This window comes from Lissotriton vulgaris, chromosome 11, assembly GCF_964263255.1.
Source record: "Lissotriton vulgaris chromosome 11, aLisVul1.2, whole genome shotgun sequence".
NCBI classification, from domain to species: domain Eukaryota; kingdom Metazoa; phylum Chordata; class Amphibia; order Caudata; family Salamandridae; genus Lissotriton; species Lissotriton vulgaris.
Genome location: NC_141699.1, coordinates 428,497,550 through 428,513,880, shown reverse-complemented (window position 1 = coordinate 428,513,880; position 16,331 = coordinate 428,497,550). Strand labels below are relative to the sequence as shown.

General features: G+C 45.0%; 1 protein-coding gene across 1 annotated transcript; it reads left to right on the top strand.

Annotated features, from left to right (window-relative positions):
* Window positions 1-1,531: 1,531 nt before the first annotated feature.
* Window positions 1,532-3,939, top strand: LOC147679949 (uncharacterized). Its single transcript, XM_086944770.1, has 2 exons — window positions 1,532-1,917; window positions 2,264-3,939. Exons 1-2 carry the CDS (start codon window positions 1,543-1,545, stop codon window positions 3,872-3,874), a joined length of 1,986 nt encoding a protein of 661 aa, XP_086800896.1. The 5' UTR covers window positions 1,532-1,542; the 3' UTR covers window positions 3,875-3,939.
* The last annotated feature ends 12,392 nt before the right edge of the window (window positions 3,940-16,331 follow it).

Genomic DNA, 16,331 nt, shown 5'->3' with positions numbered 1-16,331 from the left:
AGGTGACATGTTGAACGTTGTTGGTGATGTTTTATTTTATTTTTTATTTACTTAGGTTGAGTTGCAATACGTTCAGTTGAGATTATTCTTATTTTCATATGCTGTCATACTATATTCTCCCTTGTGCAATTCCAAGTCGCATTTTAAGAATTTTGGGGGGGTCACTCTTCACAACACCTTTGAATTTATTATCAATTTTAGCTCTTTGATGCCCTATTTTGCGAGGTGACTGAAACAGGCAGGCTGGTACAAATTGTAAATTACTTTATACCCTCCTACCCCCTCACCCTCAAACCCTCACTCACCCTAACCAGCATAGCATAACCAAGCATAGCATAACCAAGCATAGTATAACCAAGCATAGCATAACCGAGCATAGAATAGGATGGAAAAACATAAAGCAAAACATAGCAAAACAAAACATAAAGCAAAACATAGCAAAACATAAAACAAAACATAAAGCAAAGCAAAACATAAAGCAAAGCAAAACATAAAGCAAAACAAAACATAGGATAGCAAAACATAGCAAAACAAAACGTAGGATAGCAAAACATAGCATAGCATACAGCATCATCAGCACCACCATAGCACCAATCTGTGCAACCATTCAACAACAGCTGGTTCAAATATGTTCTCTCAATGTTTCAAGCTTTATTACAAATGTAACAAAAATATGTTAATATTTCACTTCTGTTCTTGGATTTTCGTCACAATAAAATACACTTAACATAATCTTCACAAAAGTTATTTTCAAAAGTTTTAGCTATTGCCATTATAAATTACAATAACTTTTATTTAAGTATTCATTATTAAAAACAATTAAACACCATTGTTATTTGGAATATCAATACATGTAAGCCACATAATTACAACGCATATTGCATTACAAAAGGTGATGCAGTGAGTGGGAGGATAACATAGCCTACACAGTGGGGCGTTTTTTTGGGGGAGGGTGGGGTGGCAATTTATGAAAAGTGCAGTAGTACTTTGGCCTCAGGCACTCAGTAGTGCACACAAGCAAGTACAGAAAGGGCTGCTGGCCTCAAAACAGCCAGGCCCTGTTTTATACTAGGGACTTATAGGTAGGTTTAATACCCCTACCCTATAATCTACTAGGGATTTATAGAGTAGGTCATGCCAAATGTAAGTGCACCCTTTTATATACTTTAGCCTAATGCAGGCCTATTATATACTAGGGACTTATTGGTAGGTTTAACACCCCTACTCTATAATCTACTAGGGATTTATGGGGTAGGTCATGCCAAATGTAAGGGCACCCTTTTATATAGTTTACCCTAATGCATGGTGTTTTCACTTGAGCTTTCAACTTAACACTGGGCCTGGTTAGACGGAGCCTCTAAGACTTATTGGGCTTCATAGAAGTCCTTCTATTCCACTATGGCCAGGATTGGTGAGGGGGCAGTCCAGTGAGTGAGGGGAAAGTAAGCACCGGTTATGTTTTATTTTCTTCATTGAATACAGTATGAATATACAAGCAAATGTGTTGGGTATTTTACAGAGTACCTAAAGGTAAAAAATACAATGTCAGATTTTGAGTCCATCGAAGGTGCTGCAGAGGAATTCTTCACATCGGAGAGCGAGCAATATTCGGATGCAACCTCTACATCGCAGGCAAACTCCATGCAAGAGCCACCCAAGAAACGAGTAAAAAAGCTCTTTGTGAAGTACAGGCCAGAATGGGAACTTTCACACCGCAACATCCACAAGGTGTCAGAAGATGTGTACAAGGCCAGGTGCAACCTCTGCAATAAAGACTTTGCCATTGCCCATGGAGGAGAGCGTGATATCAAAACCCATGAGGCAGGATCACAACATAAGAAAAATGCCTCAGGCAGGGCGAAGATGGCCTCAATTTCATCTTACCTGCAACCAAGCTTCCAGCCAGAAATATCCAAAGTAAGTCATTGCATACTTCATAATGTGACATAGGTTTTATGTAATTCATGTACACTTTTCTTGCTTTGCCACACTCTTAAGACTCCCAAGCTGAATAGGCGATCCATCTAACAATTTTCTGGTACTTTCTTTAAATGTGCAGCAGTGTTTACCAAGTCCGTTTGCTTTTCCCGCGTGTTTCTCATTCTGTTTATATTAAGAGCACATCATAATTGCTTTTGGGTTACCAGCTGACACTTTAGTTTAAATTTGCAGTTCTAAATGCCATTCTGGCTACTGTTTTCTTCACCAATGGAGATTTTATTTGTGTACTTATACCTCTGTGTATTCTTTTCTTACATTTTAGGTCACAGCTGCTGAGGTGACTCAGGTGTACCATGCTGTGAAGCATCACATCTCCTACCGCTCCCTGGATTGTGGAATCAAGCTAAGCAAAATAATGTATCCAGACTCCTCCATTGCGATGAAAGAATCCTGTGGCCGCACCAAGGCATCAAGCATCACTGTGAATGTGCTTGCACCTCTATCGTTGCAGCAAGCACAAGAAGACTTAAAAGATGTGTATTTTTCTGTTCGCAGTGATGCCTCAAACAAAGGTAACATTAAACTCTACCCACTTTTGTTGCAGCACTTTAATTTCACCTCCGGTGTGGCCTACACTCTGCTGGATTTCTACGAGGATGCAGCAGAGACTGCTACAGCTATTGCACAGCAGATCACCACAAAATTACACAACCATGGTTTGAAAATGGAGCACGTCGCTGCATACTGTGGGGACAATGCAAGTGTCAACTATGGACGACATCATTCTGTGTTCCAGCTCTTGAAGGGAGCAAATGGAGACATTCTGCCTGCAAACTGTTCTGCCCATATCCTACATAACTGTGCTAAACATGCTATTAATGGACTTTTAATGGATGTAGAATCTTTTGTTCTAAAAGTCTACAGCCATTTCTCTTCTTCCGCAAAGCGGACAGCGGAGTTGAAAGAGTTTTTCGCTTTTGTGGACCTAGAGTCGCAGCCTTTGTGTCGGCATGTCCCAACACGGTGGCTCACGTTGTTCCCAGCCATTGCGCGACTGTTGAAGTGCTGGGAAGCACTAAAATCTTATTTCCTTTGCCTTGGTCCCGAAAAAACACCCAGAGCAATATGGGATTTTCTAGGACTTGAAAGTGGGGAGGCCACTATGTCACAAGGCGAGGTTTATCTTTTTTTTGTGCACAACATTTTGGTAATTTTTAACACTTGTATCCTGCAGCTGGAGAAGGATAAGCTGAGTGTCCCAGAAGTACCAGGCATCTTCAAAATATTAAGGAACAACTTGAAGGACAGAGTGGAGAATCTGTTCTTTGGTTTCCAAGTTCACAGCTATTTAGTGTCCCATGATTCAGAGTTGAGCGCAAGCATGAAGGGCGATTTTTTGACATTTTTGGAGCGCTCCTTAAAGTACTTGGAAAAATGGTTTGATTTTTCAGAGAGCCATTATTTGGCAGCAATAGAACCATGCTGCTTAAGAGAACCTCTCACTTTCCAGCAGCTCTGCAAAGCTGCCGATGCAGTTCACTTGACCAAGCATTTGGAACTGCAACATTTATTTAACGAGTACAGTGTAATTGTTCCCGCTATGCGGGCTGTGGCAGGCACAGACTTGCCATGTGCGCAGAAATGGCTGAATGTTCTATCAAAGTTGCCGTGTGATGTCCCTAACATAAAAAAAATAATATCATTAATACTTAGCTTGCCAGGCAGTAATGCACCCACTGAAAGGATTTTTTCTCAGCTGAAGTTCACCTGGACTGGCACACGAAATAGGTGTGATGTGGATCTTGTTAAGGCAGAATTGCAGATCCAGGCGAACATGAAGCATTCGTGTGCTGACTTTTATCAATTGGCTCTTAAGAACAAAGAACTTCTGAAGTGTGCTAGTTCAGAGAAAAAATATAATTTCAAACACTAGCACCAAAACTAATATTACGTGTGTCAAAAATCTGTTATTTCCGTGGCCAAATTTTGCTAAGTGTTCTGTACTACTTTTTTAACCTAATATAAACGTATTTTGACTTGTATTTACTTTTGTTGTCTATTTACTTACATACTACTGCACAACCTAATTTGTAGTGTCACTAAAACTTGCCATTTGTCACGAATTTTCGTCCCGAATTTTTGTCCTGAATTTTGACCCTCCGTCCTGAATTTTGTCCTGAATTTTGACCCTTTGTCCTGAATTTTTACACTCCCTGTCCTGAATTCTGACCCATGCCAGTTGGTCACCCTACCGAGAACGGGCCAAGCAGCAAAAAGTCCTGAAGCTGCAGTGAGGTGGCATACATAAGGTGCATTGGAGCATGACGCAGTGGGAGTGAGAAGTCCCAGGGGAAAGGAATCCCTGTAGAAATCCCAGAATGTGCGTGGAAGAATTGCTAAGTGACAAAGGTATTTGATACACAATGTTATTTCCTGCAAAGCTGAGAGTTGAGGCAGATGCCAAAAATTGGTTCTTTGATTCTCCGGAAACGGTGCAAGAATGGTGAAAGACCGGCAAAAGATTACAATGTACAGTGATATGGAGACAATCAAACCTCCACGTAAAGCTTCTTACCAGAAAAAGAACTGTCGACTAAGAACGTGGCGGGCGAAATTTCTTCTCCCTGCAGCGGAAGCATCAAGAGGATACATCGAGCAGGCTAAATGGACATTTTATGTGGTAAGTGATTATGTTTGTATATGATAAATGTTTAAATGCTGTTAATTGGAGGCACATAGTGGCGGAGCATAGTCCGTTGGGCGGAAGTAGTCAACAACCCCAACTTTCTAGTTAGTTTCATAGTTAGGGCGACAGGCACTCTGCACTATTGAGAATATGGGCAGTTTCAAGCCCGGAGTGCGGGGGAGCAGGGATGGTCACAGGGAGAGAGTATTCAGGGTTTTGTTATTGTGATGTTTTTACTTTGTCACAGATTCAGATACAGCAATTCTAGTCATGAGAAGTACAGTGGGTGGGAAGCTGGTGCAGCGAGCATAACCACTGATGGCCAGTTCTCTTGGTTAACTGCTAGTGTAATGGGGAGACGGCTGGGAATTCCTAAAGTAGCGAATATTGAGTATCATCATTGGCATCACAAGTGAGAAACGACTTAAGCTATTATCCTGGAATGTAAATGGATTGCGGGATAAACTTAAAAGAGGAATCATAGTGCAATTTTTTAAACAACATGCCCCGTAGGTGGTTTTACTCCAAGAGACACACCTAATAGAAAACATGTGTAAGGTCTTAGCTAGAAGGGGCTATCAATTAGTGGCACACTCTGGGTTCACAATGGGCTCAAGGGGAGTGGGTATACTGAAAAAACGCACCTTCCAGTGACAATAGAGCAGGTTTACACTGTTAAATTCGGGAGATATGTAGCGGTGTCAGGCCTATGGGAAGGCGAGCCGCTGACAATTGTCACTGTACTTACCACCGGGAGTACAGGAAGTCACATTCAGAGACCTGGGGAGAGTGTTGCTAGTGTTTCCCAGTGGGAGAATTGTGATTAGGAGGGACTTTAACTCTGTTGTTTCGGGGACATTAGATCCCTATCCCCCCAGAGATATAACTGCATCACAGCTACAACTCCCACATTTCCTGGATGTCATGGGATTGGTGGATGCATTGAGAGTGCATCATCCCACAGAGCCTGAATATACATTTCACTCTGGGCTCCACAATCACCTCTCCTGAATAGATTATGTCCTCACCCCAGCGGCGCAAGTGGAGAATGTTAAGGAGATTAGGCACTTAGCGAGAGGAATATCAGACCACTCCCCAGTATGGATGCAAATGGAGTTTGCGAGGGGTACCTGTACCAGAGTGGCTCCAATGAACCCCCTGCATCTCCGAAACCCTACAATTAAATTGAAGATAGTTCAGGAAATAGGTCCCGTGCTCACTACACCACTGGAGTCAAGCTATCCTGGCTGAAGATGGCTGATAGCCAGAAACCGGTCCTAGGATGCCTGATTCCGGTCCAGGAAGGAAATGCTTGGACGTTCGGTCTGGGCTGTTCCCATAAGCACAGGGCAAGACTGATTTGCATATGACCATGTCTGAACTGGGGTGGCTTGGTGAGCAAAATAATGATGGATTAAACCCAGATCTATGACTGGGGGTGAATGTTTTGCCTTTGTGCAACATTCCGTCCATCATCTTGTGTGTTTTGCTGTTCACCCTATGTGGGAAGGGTATGCCCAGACGTGGGTCCAGTGCTCACTACACCACTGGAGTCAAGCTATCCTGGCTGAAGACGGCTGATAGCCAGAAACCTGTCCTAGGATGCTCGATTCTGGTTCAGGGAAGACATGGCTTGACAGTTCGGTCTGGACTGTTCCCATGAGGCACAGGGTCAAGACTGATTTGCATATGGCCATGTCTGAACTGGGGTGGCTTGGTGAGCAAAATAACGATGGATTAAACCCAGAGCTGTGACTGGGGGTGAATGTTTTGCCATTGTGCAACAGTCCGTCAATCATCTTGTGTGTTTTGTTGTTCACCCTATGTGGGAAGGGTATGCCCAGACGTGGGTCCCGTGCTCACTACACCACTGGAGTCAAGCTATCCTGGCTGAAGACGGCTGATAGCCATAAACCGGTCCTAGGATGCTTGATTCCGGTCCAGGGAATACATGGCTTGGCAGTTAGGTCTGGACTGTTCCCATGAGGCACAGGGTCAAGACTGATTTGCATATGGCCATGTCTGAACTGGGGTGGCTTGGTGAGCAAAATAACGATGGATTAAACCCAGATCTGTGACTGGGGGTGAATGTTTTGCCATTGTGAAACATTCCGTCCATCATCTTGGGTGTTTTGCTGTTCACCCTATGTTGGAAGGGTATACCCAGACTTGGGTCCCGTGCTCACTACATCACTGGAGTCAAGCTATCCTGGCTGAAGACGGCTGATAGCCAGAAACCGGTCCTAGGATGTCTGATTCCGGTCCGGGGAAGACATGGATTGGCAGTTCGGTCTGGACTGTTCCCATGAGGCACAGGGTCAAGACTGATATGCATATGGCCATGTCTGAACTGGGGTGGCTTGGTGAGCAAAATAACGATGGATTAAACCCAGATCTGTGACTGGGGGTGAATGTTTTGCCATTGTGCAACATTCCATCCATCATCTTGTGTGTTTTGTTGATCACCCTATGTGGGAAGGGTATGCCCAGACGTGGGTCCCGTGCTCACTACACCACTGGAGTCAAGCTATCCTGGCTGAAGATGGCTGATAGCCAGAAACAGGTCCTAGGATGATTGATTCCAGTCCAGGGAAGATATGGCTTGGCAGTTCGGTGTGGACTGTTCCCATGAGGCACAGTGATATGGAGACAATCAAACCTCCACGTAAAGCGTCTTACCAGAAAAAGAACTGTCGACTAAGAACGTCTGAGCAAAATTCCTTCTCCCTGCAGCGGAAGCATCAAGAGGATACATCGAGCAGGCTAAATGAACATTTTATGTGGTAAGTGATTATGTTTGTATATGATAAATGTTTAAATGCTGTTAATTGGGGGCACATAGTGGCGGAGCATAGTCCGTTCGGCGGAAGTAGTCAACAACCCCAACTTTCTAGTTAGTTTCATAGTTAGGGCGACAGGCACTCTGCACTATTGAGAATATGGCCAGTTTCAAGCCCGGAGTGCGGGGGAGCAGGGATGGTCACAGGGAGAGGGTATTCAGGGTTTTGTTATTGTGATGTTTTTACTTTGTCACAGATTCAGATACAGCGATTCTAGTCATGGGAAGTACAGTGGGTGGGAAGCTGGTGCAGCGAGCATAATCACTGATGGCCAGTTCTCTTGGTTAACTGCTAGTGTAATGGGGAGACGGCTGGGAATTCCTCCAGTAGCGAATATTGAGTATCATCATTGGCATCACAAGTGAGAAACGACTTAAGCTATTATCCTGGAATGTAAATGGATTGCGGGATAAACTTAAAAGAGGAATCATAGTGCAATTTTTTAAACAACATGCCCCGTAGGTGGTTTTACTCCAAGAGACACACCTAATAGAAAACATGTGTAAGGTCTTAGCTAGAAGGGGCTATCAATTAGTGGCACACTCTGGGTTCACAATGGGCTCAAGGGGAGTGGGTATACTGAAAAAACGCGCCTTCCAGTGACAATAGACCAGGTTTACACTGTTAACTTCGGGAGATATGTAGCGCTGTCAGGCCTATGGGAAGGCGAGCCGCTGACAATTGTCACTGTACTTACCACCGGGATTACAGGAAGTCACATTCAGAGACCTGGGGAGAGTGTTGCTAGTGTTTCCCAGTGGGAGAATTGTGATTAGGAGGGACTTTAACTCTGTTGTTTCGGGGACATTAGATCCCTATCCCCCCAGAGATATAACTTCATCACAGCTACAACTCCCACATTTCCTGGATGTCATGGGATTGGTGGATGCATTGAGAGTGCATCATCCCACAGAGACTGAATATACATTTTACTCTGGGCCCCACAATAACCTCTCCTGAATAGATTATGTCCTCACCCCAGCGGCGCAAGTGGAGAATGTTAAGGAGATTAGGCACTTAGCGAGAGGAATATCAGACCACTCCCCAGTATGGATGCAAATGGAGTTTGCGAGGGGTACCTGTACCAGAGTGGCTCCAATGAACCCCCTGCATCTCCGAAACCCTACAATTAAATTGAAGATAGTTCAGGAAATAGGTCCCATGCTCACTACACCACTGGAGTCAAGCTATCCTGGCTGAAGATGGCTGATAGCCAGAAACCGGTCCTAGGATGCCTGATTCCGGTCCATGGAGGAAATGCTTGGAAGTTCGGTCTGGACTGTTCCCATAAGGCACAGGGTCAAGACTGATTTGAATATGGCCATGTCTGAACTAGGGTGGCTTGGTGAGCAAAATAACGATGGATTAAACCCAGATCTGTGACTGGGGGTGAATGTTTTGCCTTTGTGCAACATTCCGTCCATCATCTTGTGTGTTTTGCTGTTCACCCTATGTGGGAAGGGTATGCCCAGACGTGGGTCCCGTGCTCACTACACCACTGGAGTCAAGCTATCCTGGCTGAAGACGGCTGATAGCCAGAAACCGGTCCTAGGATGCTCGATTCCAGTCCAAGGAAGACATGGCTTGGCAGTTCGGTCTGGACTGTTCCCATGAGGCACAGGGTCAAGACTGATTTGCAAATGGCCGTGTTTGAACTGGGGTGGCTTGGTGAGCAAAATAACGATGGATTAAACCCAGATCTGTGACTGGGGGTGAATGTTTTGCCATTGTGCAACATTCTGTCCATCATCTTGTGTGTTTTGCTGTTCACCCAATGTGGGAAGGGTATGCCCAGATGTGGGTCCCGTGCTCACTACACCACTGCAGTCAAGCTAAGCATGGGCGGAAAATCCGTTCCGCTCGCGGATTTTGCGGATTTTCGGTAAATTCGCAATCCGCGAAGGTTCGCGAATTACCGAAAATCCGCAAATTCGCACGCAGCGGATTTTTTTTCTTGGTAATACAATTTTGCGGCGTGCGGTGTAAGTTCGCAATTGCGAACATGTAGGTGCGGCGGGCAGCAACAATCTCGCACTCGCGAAATTTCAAAAATTGCAATTCTGCACAAGAAATCTACTAGCAAGCAGCATAGACCTTCTGAAAATGATGATTTTTATCAGAATAACTCCTCAGATTGACATTTGCCTGCACTTTTTTGGAATTGAGGCCTTTTGACTGTCTTTGGATCACTTTTGGATTAGAAATCAACTTTCACAAGTAAGCTTGTTTGGGGCATTACAGTTGCTGTAATGCTGTTCTGCAGAAAAACGAGTTTTGCAAAAGTGAAAGCATTCAGCAGGTGCAAAAGTTCAAACTCATCATTAGTAACCATTCCCTGTAGTGCTTCCTGACTGGGGCCCCTCCAGAGTTCAGTTGCTAGTTGCAACAATTGTATGACCCTGCTCTGACCCTCACAGCAGGCTCATAAAATAGCTACAAGTAGGCCACAAAGGTCCTGGAAAAAAAAATTGCACTGCAACAGAAAGCAAATTACAGATAAGGAAGCAGGTGCCAGACTGGAATTTTAAAACAGTGACACATTAATAAATTAACCCCAAATCAATTCATGTCAGTTGAAGCAGGGCAGGTGTGCTTGCTTTCCCCCCCCATAATCTACAGTGATGATGAACCAGAGGGTGGCATTGATGTACAAGAGGGTGGCATGGGTGAAACAGAGGGTGGCAGGGGTGAAACAGAGGGTGCTGGGAACCTGTGATGATGAACCAGACGTAGAAACAACATAATCCCAACCGTTGCGAGCCGACATGTAAGTTCGCAAATGCGAACTGGTACAAAACTCTCGCGAACGGGCAGAAATCCTTGCGAACACAAAAAAAAAGCCGCAAATTTGCGACAATTCGCGGATTTTGCGGATTGCGAGTTCGCAAATTCACAAAATTCGCGAACGCCAGATTTGCAAAATTCGCCCATGCTTAAGTCAAGCTATCCTGGCTGAAGACAGCTGATAGCCAGAAACCGATCCTAGGATGCTTGATTCCAGTCCAGGGAAGACATGGCTTGGCAGTTCGGTATGGACTGTTCCCATGAGGCACAGGGTCAAGACTGATTTGCATATGGCCATGTCTGAACTGGGGTGGCTTGGTGAGCAAAATAACGATGGATTAAACACAGATCTGTGACTGGGGTGAATGTTTTGCCATTGTGCAACATTCCGTCCATCATCTTGTGTGTTTTGCTGTTCACCCTATGTGGGAAGGGTATGCCCAGACGTGGGTCTCGTGCTCACTACACCACTGGAGTCAAGCTATCCTGGCTGAAGACGGCTGATAGCCAGAAACCGGTCCTAGGATGCTTTATTCCGGTCCAGGGAAGACATGGCTTGGCAGTTCGGTCTGGACTGTTCCCATGAGGCACAGGGTCAAGACTGATTTGCATATGGCCATGTCTGAACTGGGGTGGCTTGGTGAGCAAAACAACAATGGATTAAACCCAGATCTGTGACTGGGGGTGAATGTTCTGCCATTGTGCAACATTCCGTCCATCATCTTGTGTGTTTTGCTGTTTTCCCTATGTGGGAAGGGTATGCCCAGATGTGGGTCCCGTGCTCACTACACCACTGGAGTCAAGCTATCCTGGCTGAAGACGGTTGATAGCCAGACACCGGTCCTAGGATGCTTGATTCCGGTCAAGGGAAGACATGGCTTGGCAGTTCGGTCTGGACTGTTACCATGAGGCCCAGGGTCAAGACTGATTTGCATATGGCCATGTCTGAACTGGGGTGGCTTGGTGAGCAAAATAATGATGGATTAAACCCAGATCTTTGACTGGGGGTGAATGTTTTGCCATTGTGCAACATTCCGTCCATCATCTTCTGTGTTTTGCAGTTCAGTAAATAGAACATTATTTTAATGAGAACGAAGGGTCGGTTGAATCGGCTCAGATCCTTTGGGAAGCTATTAAAACAGTAATTAGGGGACATGTGATCTCCCAGATCTCGGGGGGAAAAAAGGAGAAACATACTAGACTACTCCGATTAGAAGAGGACATATTGAAATTAGAAGAGGGACTCACCACATCCACGGAGCAAGACAAGACACACATTCTTATTCTGACAAAAGAGGAATATAGAAATGAGGCGAGAGAGGTGGCCAAAACAATGATTAGCCATGAGTTGGGAGCGTGTACGAGCTAGGGGACAAAGCGGAAAAGCTACTGGTTTAGTTGGAGAAGAGGGAATTTGCGAGCCGACTGGTCACAGAGCTATGGACAGATACTGGGAAATACCTCATGGACCCGCAGGACATTGTGGATGAATTTGCTAGATATTACGAACAACTTTATGCATCTAGGACCACCAGGCAAGAGGCGGAAACTAGAGATTCACTGGCAGAAATTCGTATGCCCGTATTAGCAGAAGAGGGGAATGTTTTGCTGGAGGGTGACGTCGCACAGACAAAATAGCTCAGGCCATTCGTTCTATGCCAACGGGAAAGGTGATGAGCCCTAATGGCCTTCCGATAGAGCTCTATAAACTACGTCCAGATAAAACAGCCCCTCATCTAAGGGCAATGTTTGTGGGGAATCTTGAGAAGGAATTCCTTCCACAAGACCAAAGAATAGCCACCCTGGTAGTGATACACGGGACGGGAAACCCAAAAATAGTTGCACATCGTATCAACCCATATCAGTGCTGAATGCAGATGCCAAAATAATTGCTAAATTACTAGCCACCCGGTTGGTCCAGGTTATCCCTGAGCTGTTCCATCCCGACAACTCCGGATTCATGCTGTCAAGTAACACGTCCCCAAATCTACAGAGAGTGCACTGTGTGATGGGAAGGGTGGACACCATAATGGAAGATGCAGTGGTGGTATCCTTAGACGCTACCATGGCATTTGACCACAGTTATCGCTAGAAGAATTAGAACCTTAACATACTAGTGATCTCTGACCAGAAATGATTTTACATAACAATACTGAACTGTATGCACCGCGCCACTGACTATAATGCTATTTTGATTGTAATACCTGGAAATCTGTGATGTTTTTTTTTGTTAACAATAAAAAAAAAATCAAAAAACAATGTAAATAGTTTTTGGGTAGTCTAGGTTTATATTATACATGAACAATATTATGGTTTAATAAATCATACACAGGAGAAGGTTTTTTACAGCACACATCCTGAAGTCATGTATTTCATGATCTTCACATAATAATGACAAAGGAGGGAAAGTGAAATAAAATAATTGGCTAGGATCACACAGTTCAGCTAAGGGGATTTTCATTTTTCAGTGTACTATTCAGACACTAGACGTGTGTGATTCACTTCCCCTACACCCACCTTACTGCCAATCCTCCTCAACCCCAACTGCCACCCTGCGGGCATCAATGCGACCCTCCATCAGAGACCAAACTTTGTGGCCCCCAGGAAATGTATGTGAGTACCCACGCTCTAATATGTGCCCATTTCCCAATGTGTGTTAGACATGAGTAAAAATAGTATATTTGATGCTTACACAGCCCAATGTGTTGTTTTCTACAATTACTCTTGCATTGGGATTTGATTCTTGATTGTGCTGGGTTATTATCTTTTTTCATATTATTTCTGTACCTCTTTAAGAAGCATTTTTTGGGTGTTCAATGTAAAAGTATTTTTGAAATTATAGTTTGTTTTGTTTTAATTTTGTTTAGTTTGAACTTTGTGTACTTATTTATTATTTTGCATATTTAATTAATTGAAACACATTAGTTTTAGTAACTTATTATCAAATGTTATTTTAATATAATTTAGAAAAAATGTTAACTATGGGAATAGGTATATATTTTATACTGCTTTGTTATGTAATATAAATTTTATATCATTTTAAAGTTATCTTTTTTTTTACTCTTTTTATTAACAAACAACAAAAAATCAAACACAAATAAACCAAAAATAAGCATCAGGTGATACAGTACATTTCCTCCCATGGGTCCTTACGGACAAAGTCATATTCCCAAGATCAATGTTTCAACCTGGATCATAGGGATTCCTGCGCCTCCAGTTCCCGACCTGGGAGCGGTGGCTCACAAATCTCTCCTCGATGACCATTCCACGCCCCCCAAATCTTCCCCACTTCTCCGGGCAACCCCTGGCTAGTATACTGATTTCTCCCTAAACATGCACCAGTCCAGGTCTTCGGCCCATGTAGAGACTCGGGGCGGCTGACTTGCACCCCAAAGCTGAGCTATGTTTCGTTTAGCTACCATATAAGCCAGCGTCACCCATTGTTTCCGATACATGTTCAAATATGTGGGTTCCCATACATTCAATAGGCATCTACGGGCCTCTGGGCGGATCTCCTCACCCAGCACCTCTTTTAATTCGTCATGTATCTTTGTCCAAAATGTCCACACAGTGCCAAAGAATGTGTATGAAGGTGCCAGATTCTCCACATTCTCTTGTGTACTCCCCACTCTCCCCTCGCCCCATTCGCACCAACCTGGGTCCAGTTATGTATGACCTATGCAAAATCTTCAGTTGCACCAGCCGGAGCCGCATCTGAATCGCCACTACTTTCGGGGAGGAGGCTGCCTCCACCCAATCTTCATCGTCTAGTTCTAGACCGTCTGCGCACCATTGTGCTCTAACTCGCTCCAGCGGGCTCTCCATGTTGTTTACCAGCTTCCTATACATCAAAGAAATCGTTATCTCAGGAATGTACCCATCTAGCACACGGTCCTCAAGAGGCGAGGCCTCTGGGAGCACCGTGCCCCTAGGTATGTGAGCAAGGAGAGCATGTCTCACCTGCCGATATCGGAAGTGTTCGTTATCATGTAAACGATACTGCTCTTGAAGTGCCTCGAAAGTGTGTACTGTGTCTCCTCCCCAAACATCCTTTTTCTGAGTAATCCCGATGAGGTCCCACTTATCAAACCCCTTGGTTTTCCACAGGCTCCCTAATTTCTCTGAATTCAACAGGGGTGTAGCCAACATCAATTTGCCTTCCCAACCTAGATATCGATTGGCTGCATGCCACACCCGTATCGTATGTGGGGTCGGACCACATAGAGCAAACTTCCCTGGCTTGGCATATAGCGCTCTAGCCAACATTCCAACCGGGGCCAGTCCACGGTCCATGGCGTACCCCGGATCGCCTGGGGGCCCTTAAACAATGTGGTTCACAGCTGCTAGCTGTGAAGCCCAATAATACTTTCTCAAATCTGGGAGTCCGATTCCACCATCGTACCACGGTAATGTCAGTTTAACAAATGCTATTCGGGGTCTGCCCTCCCACAGAAGCTGCCTCTGAAGTGACTCAATCTGCCTGAAATAGGAGGCCTGTACCGGGTCCATCGAATTCTGCAGGGCATAGAGGAATCGGGGCAGGGCCATCATTTTAAAAAGGGCAGCTCTTCCAAGCAAAGAAAATGGAAGGGTCTTCCAGCGTTCCACGTCTTTCTTACATCTGTTCAGCGGGGCGGCCAGATTCTTGGCATATCGTAACTGCGAATCAAGCGTTATGTATATGCCTAAGTATTTAAAACCGATTGTCTCAATCGGGATTGGGCACGTCTGCGGGATCCTCTGCGGTTCTCCCACTAACACAAAAAGCACCGACTTTGACCAGTTAATCGCTAATCCTGAATATCTACCAAAGAGAGTGAGCATGTCAAGAAAATTCCCGAAGGACTCTCTAGGTCTAGTAAGATAAAGCAAGATGTCATCCGCATTTATAGTGAGATCTTATCTTCCACTCCGGTGTCCACCGCAAGCCTTGTATCGATCTATCCCATCTGCCCCAGGCCGCCAACGGCTCCATAGCAAGGGCAAAGAGCAACGGGGACAGCGGACATCCCTGTCTTGTGCCCCTCTCCAGCGTAAAGCCATTCGACTTACAATTATTGACGACCACCCTGGCCAGGGGATTTGCATACACTAATCGCACCCAGCCAATAAACTCACAGCCGAAACCCAATTTTGCTAATACTGCGAACAGATAGTTCCATTCGACCCTGTCAAACTCCATTGAGGCATCCAAGGACACCAAGACTGTTGGCTCATGTATTTTCGAGGAGCCCCCAAGGATACCATGCAGCCTCCGCAAATTCAGCGCTGTGTTCCGACGCGGCATAAAGCCAGATTGATCAGGGTGTATCAACTTAGTGATTACTTTTACCAGCTGAGTAGCAAGTAGCTTCGCCAGAATTTTGGGCTCAGCATTAAGAAGCGAAATAGGCCTATAGGAGGCACATTGTGTCTTAGGCTTCCCCGCTTTATGTATGGCAATTATATTTGCCAGTCGTTGATCATATGGGAGCTGCCCTTTTCCTTGTTCTCCAGAAACAAGGCTCGGACATGCGGGGCGATCCTATTGGCATTTAATTTATACAGCTCAATCGGTATCCCATTAGGGCCAGTCGCCCTACCGGATTTTATCTGTCTAATAGCCTGCGCCACTTCATCGTCAGAGAACGGAGAGTCCAAATAGGACCTATCATCTTCCGACAACCCAGGCATAGCAATATCCCTAATCATTTTGCTGTTTTCAGCCTCAGTAAACTCACTGTCGGCAGTATAGACCATCTTATAGTATTTCGAGAATGCATCTGCCACAGCTTGCGGTTCAGTAACTGTAGCTGACTCCGGTCCCTCTAACTCTGGTACCAGCCTCGACGTCCACTCCCCATGTTTGAGCCACGCAATCAACTTACCGGCTTTATCGCCATGCTCACATATGCAGCTCTGTACGGCATTTCTTTGAGAAATCGCTCTGTCTCTCGCTAATGCTTTGTACTCTTCCTGCCGGAGTCTCAATAAGTGGAGGTCTGCCGTCGGGTGCGACCTAGCAAACTCCTCCTCCAAAGCTATGACTTTGGCCTCCTTCTGAATTAACTCCGCCTGTCTTTTCTTCTTTTTCCCCACTA